General features: G+C 63.7%; 4 protein-coding genes and 1 pseudogene across 10 annotated transcripts; 2 read left to right on the top strand and 3 right to left on the bottom strand.

The window, feature by feature from the left end:
• Nucleotides 1–904: 904 nt before the first annotated feature.
• Nucleotides 905–3,610, top strand: RHBDL1 (rhomboid like 1). Of its 3 annotated transcripts, none has more exons than XM_060120135.1 (8): nt 905–1,038; nt 1,488–1,646; nt 1,864–2,088; nt 2,173–2,321; nt 2,450–2,562; nt 2,637–2,737; nt 2,821–2,881; nt 2,956–3,610. In XM_060120135.1, exons 1-8 carry the CDS (start codon nt 1,000–1,002, stop codon nt 3,225–3,227), a joined length of 1,119 nt encoding a protein of 372 aa, XP_059976118.1. In that variant the 5' UTR covers nt 905–999; the 3' UTR covers nt 3,228–3,610. The 3 variants fall into 3 exon arrangements, with proteins under 3 accessions (XP_059976118.1, XP_059976116.1, XP_059976119.1); XM_060120133.1 differs by having other exon boundaries at nt 1,485–1,646; XM_060120136.1 differs by lacking the exon at nt 2,637–2,737 and having other exon boundaries at nt 1,485–1,646; nt 2,450–2,571; nt 2,956–3,173.
• A 145-nt stretch (nt 3,611–3,755) lies between these two features.
• LOC132503581 (uncharacterized) lies at nt 3,756–5,150 on the bottom strand (annotated as a pseudogene).
• A 99-nt stretch (nt 5,151–5,249) lies between these two features.
• STUB1 (STIP1 homology and U-box containing protein 1) lies at nt 5,250–7,672 on the top strand. Its single transcript, XM_060120137.1, has 7 exons — nt 5,250–5,534; nt 6,051–6,249; nt 6,338–6,503; nt 6,705–6,792; nt 6,949–7,005; nt 7,094–7,210; nt 7,288–7,672. Exons 1-7 carry the CDS (start codon nt 5,376–5,378, stop codon nt 7,411–7,413), a joined length of 912 nt encoding a protein of 303 aa, XP_059976120.1. The 5' UTR covers nt 5,250–5,375; the 3' UTR covers nt 7,414–7,672.
• JMJD8 (jumonji domain containing 8) lies at nt 6,564–9,359 on the bottom strand. Of its 5 annotated transcripts, none has more exons than XM_060120142.1 (9): nt 9,230–9,359; nt 9,054–9,152; nt 8,794–8,842; nt 8,620–8,716; nt 8,462–8,530; nt 8,248–8,367; nt 8,093–8,160; nt 7,886–8,015; nt 6,564–7,801 (listed from the first exon to the last, which is right to left on the bottom strand). In XM_060120142.1, the coding sequence occupies exons 1-9, from the start codon at nt 9,319–9,321 to the stop codon at nt 7,785–7,787; spliced, it is 741 nt and encodes a 246-aa protein (XP_059976125.1). In that variant the 5' UTR covers nt 9,322–9,359; the 3' UTR covers nt 6,564–7,784. The 5 variants fall into 5 exon arrangements, with proteins under 5 accessions (XP_059976125.1, XP_059976122.1, XP_059976123.1 ...); XM_060120139.1 differs by having other exon boundaries at nt 7,881–8,015; nt 8,111–8,160; XM_060120140.1 differs by having other exon boundaries at nt 7,881–8,015; nt 8,281–8,367.
• Nucleotides 9,360–9,573: 214 nt separating this feature from the next.
• On the bottom strand, nt 9,574–14,934 carry WDR24 (WD repeat domain 24). The gene is made up of 8 exons (XM_060078722.1): nt 13,820–14,934; nt 12,450–12,627; nt 11,629–12,301; nt 10,981–11,099; nt 10,781–10,902; nt 10,583–10,687; nt 10,158–10,498; nt 9,574–9,983 (listed from the first exon to the last, which is right to left on the bottom strand). Exons 1-8 carry the CDS (start codon nt 14,298–14,300, stop codon nt 9,630–9,632), a joined length of 2,373 nt encoding a protein of 790 aa, XP_059934705.1. The 5' UTR covers nt 14,301–14,934; the 3' UTR covers nt 9,574–9,629.

Raw genomic sequence — 14,934 nt, 5'->3', positions numbered from 1 at the left:
AGGCGATGCTCAGGCCTGACCCAACGGGCTGGGGGTCACACCCTGAAGTTGTTTCAACCATCCCGCTGGCCCCCCAGCTCCAGTGACCTGAGGACCCCTGGTGCAGTTCTTACTAAAGCTGGGCAGGGCAGGATGCTGCTTCTAGCTGCTGCATCTGTCCTGAGGCTCAGCTGCACAGGCGTTCTGAGCGGTGCTGTCAGGGGTTGCTATGGTTACACATTCCCATAGCCTGTCACTTTCCTTATTGTAGGGGGTCTACCTGTCCTCCCTGGGAAGTAGGGCTCCTCTCCATCCCAGCTGCGGTCTTGTCCATTGGGGGCTCTCCCCACCCCCATGTTCATGGGTCAGTTTAGCACTGTGGCCACAGGAATAGTCAGGAACCTCCAGCCCAAGTTGTGTTGGTCCCCACCCACTGAGCAGGGCCTGCTGCAGGGACCTCCCTCAACCCTGCTAGTTGCCCTGTTGGCTTCAGTGCTCGCCACTGGCGCCGTGGAGCCTTCTTGTTGCCAGGACGGGCAAGCATGTCAGGGAGGGAGGTGCCTTCAGGGAGCCCGGCGCGGGGAGTCCCCAGCAGTGGGTTGTTCTCTGAAGCCTTCCCCGAGGAGGTGGCATCGGCTCTGAGGCCCAGCCCGGGACAAAGGGGTGGGCGCAGAAGGGGCTTGCGTGCCGCGCGTGACTCAGTTTCCCGGCTGCTGCCCCGCGGGACGAAGAGCTGCAGCCCGGGGCGGGGCGGGGGCGCCGGCACTGGAGCCAAGCGCCCCGCGCCGTTCTTGCCCGGGCACGTCCGCGTGCGGGGCGCGCGCGTGTCCTGACCGCGAGTGGCTGGGCTGGCAGCGGCGGCGTGTGCGGCGGGGGCGGGCGGCTCCGTGACGCGACGCCGAGCGGAGTGGGCGGAGCCGGAGGGCCGGGGCGGAGCGGAGTAGTCCGCAGAGAAGCCCCTCCCGGCCGCGGCCGCCGACCCCGGCCCCCGGCCCCAGGCCCCCGGCCCGGCCTGGCTCTATGGACAGGAGCTCGCTGCTGCAGCTTATCCAGGAGCAGGTGCGTGGAGAGGTGGGGGGCGCCGGCACCGCCCCCGTTGCCGGCCCTCCGCCCTTGGGTGGGCCGGGGGGACGGAGTTCTGAGACCCTCAGCGCAGCCCCTTCTCTGCACGACCTTGGCCCCCTGCACGAGACCCCAGGAAAGGGCGAGCCAGACTAGGGCGCTTGAGGAAGGGCCAGAGGGTTGGTGATTGCCCTCAGACCTTGGCCCTACCCTTCCAGTATGGGCAAGGCAGAAATGAGGTGGGGAGACCGCTGGAGAGCTAGCGGAGCTGGAGGCCTGGGACCTAGGTACCGGTGCCTACAGCTAGCTCCTGGGACCATGTGGGCACAGGGGCCTGGACCCAGGGTGCTCGGAGCCTGCCTCTCCCGCCTGACGTGGCTCAGCCCTGTGGTCGTGGGGCCTGGCCCACCCTCAGACCTTGGCCGCTGGCCCCCCGACCCCAGCAGCTGGACCCTGAGAACACCGGCTTCATCGGCGCGGACACCTTCGCTGGCCTGGTGCACCGCCATGAGCTGCCCCTGGACCCGGCCAAACTGGACATGCTGGTGGCCCTGGCCCAGAGCAACGAGCGGGGCCAGGTCTGCTACCAGGAGCTGGTGGACCTGGTCAGTGCCACAGTGGGTGGGCAGCTGGGGTGTGGGCGCAGTGCCCTGGCTGGAGTGGGTTGGGCAGGCGGCCCCTCCTCCCTGCCCTTCCCATTGGGGAGGGCTATAGCCATGGGGCAGGGCTTCAGACCCTGTGATGGACGAGCTGGGTGGACCACTCAGGAGGGGCGGCCATTGGGGGGAGTATGGTGGCCTATGCCTAGGCCCCGCCCCCCAGATCAGCAGCAAGCGCTCAAGCAGCTTCAAGCGGGCTATCGCCAATGGACAACGGGCACTGCCCCAGGACGGGCTGCTGGACGAGCCAGGCCTGGGTGTCTACAAGCGGTTCGTGCGCTACGTGGCCTACGAGATCCTGCCCCGAGAGGTGGACCGCCACTGGTACTTCTACCGGCACCGCAGCTGCCCACCCCCCGTGTTTATGGCTTCGGTCACCCTCGCCCAGGTGGGCCTGCCCGTCCACCGCCCACCACCCCGGGAGCCTCTCTTATCCTTGGTCTTGCCTGGCCCCAACGCTTGTCCCTCCCAGATCATCGTGTTCCTGTGCTACGGGGCCCGTCTCAACAAGTGGGTGCTGCAGACCTACCACCCTGAGTACATGAAAAGCCCCCTCGTATACCACCCCGGCCACCGTGCTCGGGCCTGGCGCTTTCTCACCTACATGTTCATGCACGTCGGGTGAGTGGGCCCACCTCTGGTACCCCTCAGATTGGATTGGGAGGGCTCAGTCTCTCGAGGTGGGGGCAGGGGGCTGGTAGCCCCCTGGCGGACCCCACCCTTCACACTCATTTGCCCCATACGGCCAGGCTGGAGCAGCTGGGGTTCAACGCACTCCTGCAGCTGATGATCGGGGTGCCCCTGGAGATGGTGCATGGCCTGCTCCGCATCAGCCTGCTCTACCTGGCTGGTGTGCTGGCAGGTGAGGCAGGTGCGTGCGCCCTGGCCACCTCACTGGTGGGCCTCACCCTCACAGCTCTCCCCTTGCTCACACAGGCTCCCTGACCGTCTCCATTACTGACATGCGGGCCCCTGTGGTGGGGGGCTCCGGCGGGGTCTACGCCCTGTGCTCTGCACACCTGGCCAATGTCGTCATGGTAACGGGGCAGCCCCTGCGGCGGGGTGCGGGGAGGGGCCCATAAGGCCTCCCTCACAGCCTTTTTTATTCACACCCCATCAGAACTGGGCTGGGATGAGATGTCCCTACAAGCTGCTGAGGATGGTGCTGGCCCTGGTGTGCAGTAAGTAGGGAGCCAGGGTGGAGGGGCCTCAGCCTATGGCTAGGGTGCCTCTCACCTGCTGCCTCCCTCTGTAGTGAGCTCCGAGGTGGGCCGGGCCGTGTGGCTGCGCTTCTCCCCGCCACTGCCTGCCTCGGGCCCACAGCCCAGCTTCATGGCACACCTGGCGGGCGCGGTGGTGGGTGTCAGCATGGGCCTGACCATCCTGCGCAGCTATGAGGAGCGCCTGCGAGACCAGTGTGGCTGGTGGGTGGTGCTGCTTGCCTATGGCACCTTCCTGCTCTTCGCCATCTTCTGGAACATCTTTGCCTACGACCTGCTGGGTGCCCACATTCCCCCGCCACCCTGACAAGGGTTCCCAGGGCCACACCAGCCAGGGCGCAGCATCCGTGGGCCAGCCACTAGGGAGGCCTGCATGTTCGTCCTCTGTGAATGTATGTCTTGAGGCTGCTTCTTCCTGGTGGGGGCAGGTGGCCCCTGTGGCCCACTGACTCCAGGCCAAGCCTTACACCAGCCCTGGCCGCCCCCTCCCAGGCCTGGAGGGATAGGACTGCTGGACTGGGCTGAGTGGTGGAGGTCCCCAAGGGTGGCCCCAGAGGAGACCCTGCCCTGGCCTCTCCCATGAGACTTGCAGTCTGAGCCTTTTTGGAGAATGAATAAATATTTTACACAGCACCAGGTAGCTGTACTGGGCACTGCGGGCTGGGCTGTTCTCCCCCCAACTCACTGATCAAACTGTGAGGGCCCTTCCCTCCACACAAGCAGCAGCCTGGGCTTCCCCCTTGCTTTTCTGCACCCAGCATGAGGTGTCTCTGTATGGGAGATGGGAGCCCGTGGGGAGGGTCATGGGCCTCATAGTCAGGTTTGAGTTCAGCAAGCATTTATTGAGCTCCTACAGCAGCCAGCCCCCTGTCCAAAGACTTGTGCCCTGAGATCACAGGGTAGGTGTGCAAGCCCTGGGCCACAGCCAAGTCAGTAGGCCTGGGTCCTGTGCTTCTTGGCTGGCCTGGTGTCCTCAGGGGTGGCCAGGCTGGGACCGAGGTCAGGCAGCAGGTCAGGGCACAGCTTCTGCCCTACAGCCCAGATCCACAGTGCTGTCTCCACACGGTGAGGGGTCCACAGCCTGAGGCACTGCCTGGGGAGGTGCAGAGGGAGTCTGGGGCTCAGGGGCACCAGTCACCCTACCCTGCTGGATAACTCTGCACATCACCCTGACCAGAGTCCTGGATGCCCTCCCTGGCCGCCAACAGACTGCACCTTGGCTCAGGGCTGTGGCACGCTCCTGCACCCGGCCCAGGTAGAGCAGGTGGTGCTTCAGGGTGTACTGCAGGGCTGGCAGATCGGGCGCTGCGGCCACTGCCTCATCAGACATGAAGACTGCTACCTCGAGAGCTCTGGCAGCCAGGACTGCCGCGGGAAGTAAATGGCGTGGGGCTGCCATTCCCAACAACTCTCGGTGTCACGTATCTGGCCATCTGGCCATTTCACAGATAAGGCCACTAACACGCCAGGTCCCGCCCACGACCTCGCCGGGGGGACGCCCAGCTCTCCCTGCTAACGCGAGGTGACAGCCGGGCCCGCGCCCCGGAGGGCGCACAATTCCGTGACCGCTGCGTTCACGTCTGACAGGGGACGGAAGGCGGCGGCCGAGCGCTGCACCACCAGCTCCGGGGAGTTGGCGGTCACGAGCTGCTGCAGGTGCGGCCGAAAGCGGCCCCTAGGTGGTCAGGTTGGGTCTGGGGTCACGGCTTGTGGACCTCGCTAGGGGCCCCGCCCCCAGGAGGAAGCCACGCCCACGGCGCTACGTCCCGCCCCGGAAGGCTCCGTCCCCCACGTGGGAAGCTTCTCACCGCCAGTTTCCACGCCTGCAGCTGATCCGGCTCGTCGCGTCACGTGCTTCTCCGCCCGGCCCTCGATGGCTGCGGGCAACTTCTCTCGATACCTGGGGAAGGGCGGTGACGGGGAGTCCGAGCCACAGGGGTCGGCCCGCCCGCCCGATGTCCCCACCGCCCTACCATCGCTCCAGGGTTTCCAGCCGCCCCTGGGGGCGAGCCGCGCGCGCCCGCAGCACTTCCCCGTGGCACCCCAGGACAGCAGCCCAGCTGCTCGGGTCCTCACAGCCCGAGCCCGCGGGCAGTCGCCATCCCCACGCGCCTGGGCGGAGCCTCGGGGGCGGGGCGTCGGAGCGCCCGAGTGGGATCCTGCCCCGACGACCTCGGCGCTTCTCAGGCCTCAGATGCCGCGCGTCGTGTTGCCGCGAGCGCATGCTCCCCCGCCTGCCCCGCCCCCGCCCCTCCTCCGCCTCGCGTCTGGTGCACGCGCGGCCCCGCCCGCTGGCAGGCCATCCTTCCCGCTGGCCCCGCCCACCTGCACGGCCGGAAGTTCCGGTGGCGGAGCGCTGGACCGGGCCCGAGCGGATCGCGGGCTCGGGCTGCGGGCGTAGGGCGGGCCCGGCGCGGAGCCTGGGAGCGGAGCCCAGGCCGGGCCGCGCGGCGCCATGAAGGGCAAGGAGGAGAAGGAGGGCGGCGCGCGACTGAGCGCCGGCGGCGGGAGCCCGGAAAAGAGCCCGAGCGCGCAGGAGCTCAAGGAACAGGGCAACCGGCTCTTCGTGGGCCGCAAGTACCCGGAGGCGGCGGCCTGTTATGGCCGCGCCATCGTGAGTGCGCCCGCGCCGCGGGAGGGGGCCAGCGTCCGAGCCAGGGGAGGGGCCGGGCTGCGGCTTGCCTCAGCGTCCTCCCCGGAGCCCCTGTCTGGCCGCCCCCGCCCGACTTTCGGAGGGGGGTGGTGCTTGGGCTCTGAGAACTCAGTGATGATCTTGTTCCAAAGGGGCCAAGGCCACGGCTCCCGAACCAGTGCTGGTTGCCAGAGAACTGTGGCGGGTGGGAGCTTCAGAGTGCTTGAGGCCCACTCGCCTGGGGGCCAGGGACCCTTGCCCCTTGAGGAGTCCAGGCCCAAAGCTGGTGATTTCCACAGATCTGGAAAAGCTACCTTCACAAGACTCACTGGAGTCCAGAGGGTGGGCTCAGGTAGGCTCCACCCTCCCTCAGAACCCAGAGGCTTGGAAGCTGAGAAACCTGTAGTGTCTTGATTCCAGCTATGGGCTTCAAGCTGGGACAGAGGGGGTAGGCTGAGCTCATTCCCTCACGCTGGCTGGTCTGCCCTTGTTCTCCAGACCCGGAATCCCTTGGTGGCGGTGTATTACACCAACCGGGCATTGTGCTACCTGAAGATGCAGCAGCATGAGCAAGCTCTGGCTGACTGCCGGCGCGCCCTGGAGCTGGACGGGCAGTCTGTGAAGGCACACTTCTTCCTGGGACAATGCCAGTTGGAGATGGAGAGCTATGATGAGGCTATTGCCAACCTGCAGCGAGGTGGGCTTAGAGGCTGGCTGGTGCCAGGGTGCCTGGGACCAGGCGGGTGGACTGGCTGGAGGTTTATCCAAATCTTCTATTCCTCCAGCCTACAACCTGGCCAAGGAGCAGCGGCTCAACTTTGGGGACGACATCCCCAGTGCTCTGCGCATCGCGAAGAAGAAGCGCTGGAACAGCATTGAGGAGCGGCGCATCCACCAGGAGAACGAGCTGCACTCTTACCTCACACAGCTCATTATGGCCGAGCGTGAGAGGTGGGCTGTGGTGATGACAGGCGCCCCCCCGAAGTCACCACTTCTAGGTTAACTCTTGAGTCGTGAACACAATCATTTATTGAAGGGCAACTCTGGCACGCAGGAGATGGAGGGGAATGAGGCCTGAATGAGCCTAAGATTGGAGTGGAGTCTGACCTCCCGGCCAGACCCATCTCTGATCAGCTTTTGGTCAACCTCCAGGGAACTGGAAGAGTGTCAGCGGAACCATGAGGGTGATGAGGACGATGGCCACCTCCGGGCCCAACAGGCCTGCATTGAGGCCAAGCATGTGAGGGTGCCCCAGCCCAAGTGTGGGTCCTGTGTGTATTTGCATGCGTGTGACGGACGTGAGGTGCCCCTGGCTCCTGCTGGGTCTGTGCTTTTTGGTGCCTGGGGAAGGGAGATGGGGTGTCAGGCCCACATATAGCTGCTTGGTTCTTTGCAGGACAAGTACTTGGCAGACATGGATGAGCTCTTCTCCCAGGTAGACGAGAAGAGAAAGGTGAGCTGCCTGTCTTCTGGGGTCTGTGGGTAGCAGGAGTCGGAGCAGTGCCCCTTCCCAGCCCCTGACCTGACCCTGTGTGCTGCAGAAGCGAGATATACCCGACTACCTGTGTGGCAAGATCAGCTTTGAGCTGATGCGGGAGCCCTGCATCACACCCAGTGGTATCACCTATGACCGCAAGGACATTGAGGAGCACCTGCAGGTGAGGGCCCATGGGAGGTGGGAGCAGGACCCACACCCACTGAGCACCTCCTAATTCTGATTCTGTTGTCACTGCAGCGTGTGGGCCATTTCGACCCTGTGACTCGGAGCCCCCTGACCCAGGAACAGCTCATCCCCAACCTGGCCATGAAAGAGGTCATTGACGCGTTCATCTCCGAGAATGGCTGGGTGGAGGACTACTGAGGCAGTGCGGGTGTGTGAGCCACTCACCCGCCTTGCCTGGTACCCTGGCTCAGGAGGGCCTTGGGCAGTAGTCTCTAGCCGCTGTACATAGTTTGTTTCCCTAGATCCCTGTCCTGGTGTCCCCAAGCCCACCCCCATCAGTTCTGCTGGGTCATGAGCCTCCCCCATCCCCCTCTGGGCCAGAAACAGCGGGTGAGAGTGGGCTGGGCTGAGGCTGCCACTGCCACCTCTGTCCCTGTAATAAAATCTGTGAGCACTATAGGGGCATGTGCTGGTGTGCGACGGGCTCCCCAGCCACCCCCTTTGGCTAGCTGAGAAAGGTAGAGATGAAGACGCTGGTGTCGAGGTTGAGTGTGGCGTGCCACCATCGGTCAGGGAAATACAGCACCTGGGAGTTGGGGGGACACAGGGATTGGTTGGGGGCCCTTGGCCCAGCCCAGCCTGGCCCCTGTCTGCCAGCCACTGACCTCACCAGCGTGGATGGTGCATTCCAGGGGCCGTGCAGATAGTGCCAGGGCCGGGTATGTGTCCCGGAGCCAGGCCAGTGTGGTTTTGTTGGGGTGGAATTCAGGTGTCTTTGCAGGAGGGTACAGGAACCAGCGCTGAGGGTGGGAGCAGCAAGGTCACTCTTTGTGCTGTGGTCAGTGAACCCAAAGTCTCAGTCCCACCCTGTGCTGACCTTTCGGCCATAGATCACCTCTGAGAACCCGGGCCCGTGCCAGTGGAAGGGCACCCCAGAGCCGGCACCTGTGTGGTGAGTTATGAGCAGCTGGTTACCAAGCCTAATCCTCCCCCACCCAGTTCCCAAGTCCCCTGGTCCTGCAGGGCACCCACCTGCAATTCCAAAGCTATAAGCAGGAATGGTACCTAGCAGGCTGAATGGCGGTGGAGAGTAGTGCCGAAAGAGTGATGCCCATTCCGTGAAGTTATTGTCCCCAAAGAAGTACAAGGTGTCTGACAGCAGAAAACACAGGAGGATGCAGGGATCTTGGCACCTGGGTACTCCTAAGTCACCCCACCCCACCCCATGGCCACCCGTCTGGCTCACCATTGCCCATGGAGAAGGGGTCCTGGGGGTGCAGCATCTGTTCCACATACTCCTGAAAGGGCAGGTCCACTGCAGTTTGAAAGGGGTTGGTCAGGACTGATTGGTGCTACCTTCAGGATGCTGGCAAGCAGGCTGGGCTGCAGGGAGGGGCAGCTCACCTTTCTGGTAGGAGTAGGTGTTGGCAGTGCTCAACCGGACCACGCTGTCCCCAAACAAGGCCAGCAGCCTTTGACGGGAGCACAGGTCCCGGAACCTCTGTGGGTGCGGGGAAAGTACTCAGGGGCCAAGCTCAGCACGGGCGAGTGGTGGTCGCGAGGACCGTGAGCACTCACCGAGTTGTCTGTGAGCCCCTGCAGAATGACAGGTCTGGAAAAGGCGTAGCTAGAAGAAAAGGCGGAATCATGGCCTCAGTCTGATCCGCGCCCATCCTCCGCCCCCGCCCACACGCGCTCGCACGAGCTCAAGGGGAAGAGGCCTCAGGAGGTCCGGGAGGACGGGCCGGCGACCAGTGCGCGGCCTCTGCGGTGCAGGGTGACGGAGCCCCAGGGTTTTCGGGCGTGGGAGGTGTGGCCACACAAGAGAACGCACTTACCGCTGCACGAACTCGGCATAGCTGAGGTCGGCCCGGCGCTCTACGGTGCAGCGTTCCTCCTCTGCCACGGCCGCCGGCGCCCCCGGCCCGGGCTGCTGCCTGCCGATACAGCTGGTCAGTGCCCTTGGCCGCCCCGCCGCACGCCCCACTCCGCCCTGCCACCCGGCGCCGCTCACCACCCTCCGTCGCCTGCTTCCCGGAGACTCCGGGCCGGAACCACCAGCGTCCAGAGCGCGAGCAACAGGAGTAGCCGCACCCCCAACGCCATAGCCCGCCGCCGCGAGGCATGCCGGGAGCTCCGTCGTCGTGGCAACAGGCCGGCTCCCGGAAGCGGCTTCCTTTGGCCCGTCCTGGAAATAGGGAGCACTTCCGGAAGGCGGGACGAAGGTCACACCAAGAGCTGCTATTGGCTACTGCCAGCTCTCGTGGACGCACTGCCACCCGCCCACCAGAGTCGCCCGCGCGGGGACTGGACCGTAAGCGACGCGACCGGTGACAGGCAGCCTCAGAATACGTCTCCCGCTTCCTTTATTTGGTTCACAAGCCCAGCACACCCATCCAGGTCCGGCAGGCGGGTCAGGAGTACTCGCACAGGTGGCCGCATCCGGCGGGGCAGTGGGAGCTGCCCTCCAGCCACTTCATGATGTGCTGCAGGTGGCCGCCGTGACTGCAGCCCTGGCACCACACGAACAGACCCTTGACCACGTGGTGGCAGACGGCGCACATGCTGGCGCAGTGGTGGCACCTGTCGCAGACCCAGCCCCGGCTGCTCATGGGCCGCTTGCAGTGACTGCAGTTGACGTGCAGGGTGGTGGAGGCCTGGTTGAGGCAGCTGATGGCACGGCTGGTGCTGAGCTTGACCACCTGGTTGGACACATTCCAGAGGCAGAAGCGCTGCAGCAGGTCGATGTAGGACGTGTACCAGTGCTCCTGGTGGTGCAGGGAGGGGAGGAAGGAGGTAAGAGACCAGGGTTTCGGGCACACTGAAGAGCTTCCCCCAAGTGTGCTGGGCACAGACAGAGGGGCGGGTGCAAGCGGGGCGTGCAGGGGTAGTCCTGGGGGTGGCAGCTGCTCCAGGGAGACCCCCCACACCCTATCACCCACCTGGGTCTGCTCGTCGATGTCTTTGCGCACGCGTTCACCCAGCACAATGAGCACGGACACGGCCATCTGCACGTCGCCCTGCTCTGCATAGAAGCGCAGCATATCGCACACCAGGGCACTGAAGAAGTCAGGCGGCAGGCGGCTGTCATACAGTGCGTGTGAGACGGAGATGAGTGAGAAGGAAGAGTCCACAGGCACCAGGGAGGCTGCATCTGCCTCACTGCCACTCACGTGGGGCGAGTCGGCCTTGTCTTGCAGGTGCTCAGGCCCGGGTGGGGTGTCCACAATCTCGTGGCGCAGTGGGAAGGCTTCCTGGGGCAGCACGTACTCGGGCTCCTCGGCTGCGAAGCGGGGAGGGTGGGTAGGCAGGGTATGAGCCTCTGGCCCCGCCTCCTGGCCCCAGCCCTCCCCAAGCCCCTACTTACAGTGAGCATGTTCCGGGTCCAGCAGGTACAGCTCGTCATCCTCACCTTCCACATCGCCCAGCAGGTAATCGGCAGGCACGTCGCTGCCCTCGGTCTCCTCGTTATCTGCCACAGGGAGGGAGAGCATTGCAGGGCCAGCTCACTCTGGGAGGCCCCAGTCTCACTCCCATGAATGCCCTGCGTCTGCTCCCAGCCTACCTTCGTTGGTGATAAGCGTGGCTGAGGAGTCCAGCAGCACTGTGTCACTCCGTGCGTCACCCTTGCTGCGGTCCAGCCGAGTCTCACTGCCCAGCCCTGGGGCCATATCCTTTAGATTGAAACTGGAGGCAGGGAAGGCCGATGGATAGGTGGGCCCCAACAATCCCACCCTCTGGGGAAAGCCACCCCCAGGTGTCTACCTGTTCATGAGTGGCAGGCCACAGGAGCTGCCCTTGCCCACGCTGTGGTTGAGGTTGGTGGTGGACACCAGGCCAGGACTACAGTAGATGATCCGTAGCATGGTCCACGTCTGCGCCACCTAGGGGTGGGCACTGGTCACTCACGGGGGTCCTGTGTCCCTGGCGCCCCGTGCAGGCCCCCCTCTGCCTGGATAGAACCACAAACCCTCAGCTTTCAGCTGCCCCAGGGACCCAATGTCCTGGCCTGCCCCAGATGGGAAACTGATGCCCATGGAAGGACAAAAACCCTAGCCTCGATCCTGTAGAGGCACAGAAAGAAACATGGAAATGAGCCTGGGGTCCCCGGGAGGTGATAAGCGAGGCAGTGTGGGCCTTCTCTGTAGGGCTGGACACCTCGGGAAGTCTAAGAGCAAGGATAAGCCAGAAGAGGGGGGCTCCAGCCCCACAGCACCCCAGACCTGCATCCCAGGAATGGCATTGGCATCTGGCCCACTTGGGGCTCTGGACACCCTTAGTTACTGGGGCAAGAGCCAGTGGTGACCTCAACCAGAACTGAGCACTGAACTCAGGGCAGGGTCTGGGTGCAGCAGTCAGAGGAGCTCCCTGACCCTGCACCAAGGTCATGACCCTCAGCCCAGCCCTACGTACCTGGTTGCGGCCCAGCTCCCGAGCCACTTTTGCGTTGTGGTCACAAAGCTCGGCCAGTGGCCGGCCAGCCAGGGCATAACGCTCAGCCGTGTCCACGAACCAGCTCATGCTACTGCTGCCAGGCTCCATCTCAAAGACACTGAGGGCACTGGAGGCGAGGCCTGAGAAGGGCTCAGCAGGGTCCAACTTGCGCTTGAAGAAAATTGGGTGGCGCCGATCCCCAGTGTAGGGCTTGCGCCCCGACTCAGTGGCCACTAGGCTCTCCTTGGCTGCGAAGGCCAGATCCCCAAAGAGACCATAGCAGAGGCCCTCAGGGTTGGCGCGCTCAACAGGCTGGCTGGCATCACGGAACAGGTGCTGGCATAGGGTGCTGTCCTTGGAGCCGGAAAGCAGGAAGGAGGGATCGTGCGGGTGGCGCCACGCAATGCCTGTTGTGACATCACGGTGCTCCTCAAACATGGCAGCTGGCACAAAAGGCCGGCGCACGTCCCACACGTAGATGTTGTGGTCCACCATCATGGAGCACGTAGCTAGGTGGTGGCGGCACTCAGGCCGCCACTTGACTCTGGCCACAGATGCAATGGTTTGCACGCAGTGCACCTCCTTAGCGCGGTGTGTGGTCATGTCCCAGACCTTTACCATCTTGTCACGCCCACCTGTGGCCAACCAGCCCCTGTGGAAGGCCCGTGAGGTCCTCAGTGACCTCTTTTGGGGTGGGAGGGCTCCCCACTCTGTCTCACAGGTCTTGAGGCAGTGAGAGAGCCCTTCCATAAGCCCCACCCATCTTGCCCCATTGCCCCGGCCCCCACCCCACCCCACACCTGTCCTCGGGGTGCCAGTCGCAGCAGAAGACAGGCCCATTGTGGGCCGTGAACATTCTCTCACAGCGGTCGGGCCGCCGAATGTCCCAGAGCTGCACGTTGCCGTTCTCAAAGGTGGAGGCGAAGGTGAAGTAGTCCCGGATGCTGAACTGGACGTCACGCACACTCTCAGACTGGCCTGTGGGCAGGACATCAGTGGAGGGAGAGTTGGGGGTGAGTGGGTGGGTGGGTAGCCTACAGGGACTCCAGGAGGGAGAGCAACCAAGGGGGATCCCTTGGAATGAATGTGGACTGGTGTCACATGCCTGCCCATGGCGCAGGCCAGGAGGCCTAGAGGGTGGAGTAGATACTGCCAAGGCCTGCCCAGGGTGGACAGGGGCGAGGAGAGGCCTGGCAGAGCAGACACAATAGCCTGGGCTGGTAAGAGGGACACAAGACGTTGGGTGGTTTTTGACACAGGCTCCTGGACCTCAATTTTCCCTGGATTCTGCACCTGATATCAGTCCTTGGGCGAAGCTGTGGTTGGCTTCAGGACCAGGTATCAGCATTGAATGAACAGGGGTCTCAGTGGGCCGAATACAATCTTTGGAGGCCTCAGGCCCACGGAGGCATGGATGGGATGCCCCAGGATCTGCCCAGTCCCTACACCTTGAGCTGGAGCTGCCAGGTCAGCCCCGGAGCACTGGACACCTTGAGGGTACATGTCCACCCCTGTGGACCACCACACCAAGAGCCTCTGAGTGCAGTATCCAGCTTTTCCCCAGCACAGGTAGTTCAAGGTCTGTCTTAAGAAGCCCTCAGATTCTCTCTGGGCTCTGCCCTGTGCTTCACTTGGGCTCATCGAGGTGAAAAGGGAGAGCTGGCTCAAAGGGGGTTGTCAGGGAGCTGGGCCTGCTGGGAAGAGAACTGGGGGGCGACCAGGCAGTGCACCACTCCCCACTGCTTCCCTGGGCTGAGGACCCGGGAGGTAGACTTTGTGCAATGAGGTGGCCTGGAGCTCTGAGGCAAGGAAAGAGGAGACAGCAAAACAAACTCTCTGCTCGGCTGCCCAGGTAGGCTGTGGATCTGCTCAGGCCCTGCTCTCTCCCTGATCCCACACTCAGCCTTGATTCCTGCTGAACCAGTTTGCATCAGAGCTGTGATCACACTCCAGGTACCCCTCACACTTCCACCAGGCCTACCCTGCCCTGCCCCTCCCCTGCTCACCTCCACCCACTCTTCCAGTGCCAGCTCGGCTGGCTGCTCCTCCAGGAAGCCCTCTGAGAGCACATCTGGGGGCCTTTGATGCACACAGCATTTCTCAACCCGCCTAGACAGGCCAGCCACCTGCAGAGATGCACACCTGCCCGACCCGCCTCCAAGGGCCTCACCCGAGAAGGTGCTGACAGAGTCCTTCCTGCGAAGGTCGAAACACTTCATGAAGCCATCTTGGGAGCCACTGAGCAGCACGTGGGCCTCAGTGGGGTGGAAGCAGACTTTGTTCACCGTGCGTTTGTGCTCCGTAAACAGCTGGTCCTGCTTGTTGCGGGATGGCCGGCCCAGGTTCCAGGTGACCACGACGCCATTGGTCGCCGCCGTGGCAAGCAGGTTCTCGTCCATCTGGTGCCAAACAACATCTGCACAGCTCAGGTTGAGCGAGGGCTTGCGGCCCACACGAAGGTTCAGCTTCTCCACAAACTGCTCCTCCTCAATGGCATAGATCTTGAAGATGCTGCGGCCTGCCACGACCACCTGGGCCGCATCACGGCACACACTGATGGCGTTGGCTGGTGCATCCAGGTGGCAGTGCATGGTGCGGCCCGTTAGCGTGCTGCCACCCAGGGCTGTAGTCACGCGGGACATCTTCTCCATGGCTGCACAGGTGGTGGGGATAGGTCAGTGAAGGTGGCAGGGCTGGTCAGCCTGGGGGTAGGGACCTGTCAGTTCAGAGCCTTTACCTTGGGTGGTTCCTCCAAAACTGCTTAGTCCAGGGCAGTCCACCATTAGTCAGTCAGTCTGACAGGCAAATTCCATCACCCTGGCTGGGCAGTCAGAAGGCGCCATAGCTGCCCTGAGGCCAGTGAGTCCCATGTCTGACTTCTGGGGAAGACCCTACCTCGTCAGTCCCAGGCCAGGCCACCTCTCCAACCCCCCAGTTGCCAGATTAGGATAGTCACTGGACGTTCGGTCAGTCAATCCCGCCCGGGAAGCCAGGTGGTTCCCACCGTCCGCAAAGTCGGCCTCTGAAAGGGGGGCAGAAGGATAGAGGAGCCCGGAGAACACAGGCTATAGAGGCGCGAGGGACACAGAGGGACTTCAAGGACCGAGGTGTTTAAGGAGCCTGGGGGGCTCTGGCGGGACCGGAGGCAGGAGAGGCTGGCGGCGCGGAGGTTGTGGGGGAGCGGAGGCAGCGGAAACAGAGCCAGCCGAACGGAGAAGTCTCTCCTTCCGAGAGCACCCGAACCATTTCCTAAAATTGCCGGGCCGGGGAGGAACCGCCGCGCCG

This window comes from Mesoplodon densirostris, chromosome 16 (assembly GCF_025265405.1).
Source record: "Mesoplodon densirostris isolate mMesDen1 chromosome 16, mMesDen1 primary haplotype, whole genome shotgun sequence".
Lineage (NCBI taxonomy): Eukaryota > Metazoa > Chordata > Mammalia > Artiodactyla > Ziphiidae > Mesoplodon > Mesoplodon densirostris.
The sequence above is the reverse complement of the archived record's forward strand: the minus strand, read 5'-3'. Positions and strand labels throughout refer to the sequence as shown.

What these genes read in the sequence shown, in the direction of transcription:
- RHBDL1 (XM_060120133.1), top strand. Translation starts at nt 1,000, where the DNA reads ATGGACAGGAGCTCGCTGCTGCAGCTTATCCAGGAGCAG. An exon ending in CCTGGCTGGTGTGCTGGCAG is followed by an intron (nt 2,563 to 2,636) that starts GTGAGGCAGGTG and finishes TTGCTCACACAG; the next exon opens with GCTCCCTGACCGTCTCCATT. An exon ending in GGTGCTGGCCCTGGTGTGCA is followed by an intron (nt 2,882 to 2,955) that starts GTAAGTAGGGAG and finishes CTCCCTCTGTAG; the next exon opens with TGAGCTCCGAGGTGGGCCGG.
- STUB1 (XM_060120137.1), top strand. Translation starts at nt 5,376, where the DNA reads ATGAAGGGCAAGGAGGAGAAGGAGGGCGGCGCGCGACTGAGCGCCGGC. An exon ending in ATTATGGCCGAGCGTGAGAG is followed by an intron (nt 6,504 to 6,704) that starts GTGGGCTGTGGT and finishes GTCAACCTCCAG; the next exon opens with GGAACTGGAAGAGTGTCAGC. An exon ending in ACATTGAGGAGCACCTGCAG is followed by an intron (nt 7,211 to 7,287) that starts GTGAGGGCCCAT and finishes TTGTCACTGCAG; the next exon opens with CGTGTGGGCCATTTCGACCC.
- JMJD8 (XM_060120138.1), bottom strand. Translation starts at nt 9,321, where the DNA reads ATGGCGTTGGGGGTGCGGCTACTCCTGTTGCTCGCGCTCTGGACGCTG. An exon ending in GAAGCAGGCGACGGAGGGTG is followed by an intron (nt 9,153 to 9,229) that starts GTGAGCGGCGCC and finishes CTGTATCGGCAG; the next exon opens with GCAGCAGCCCGGGCCGGGGG. An exon ending in TATGCCGAGTTCGTGCAGCG is followed by an intron (nt 8,843 to 9,053) that starts GTAAGTGCGTTC and finishes CTTTTCTTCTAG; the next exon opens with CTACGCCTTTTCCAGACCTG.
- WDR24 (XM_060078722.1), bottom strand. Translation starts at nt 14,300, where the DNA reads ATGGAGAAGATGTCCCGCGTGACTACAGCCCTGGGTGGCAGCACGCTA. An exon ending in CTCTGTCAGCACCTTCTCGG is followed by an intron (nt 12,628 to 13,819) that starts GTGAGGCCCTTG and finishes TCCTGCCCACAG; the next exon opens with GCCAGTCTGAGAGTGTGCGT. An exon ending in GGACCCGGAACATGCTCACT is followed by an intron (nt 10,499 to 10,582) that starts GTAAGTAGGGGC and finishes CCCGCTTCGCAG; the next exon opens with CCGAGGAGCCCGAGTACGTG.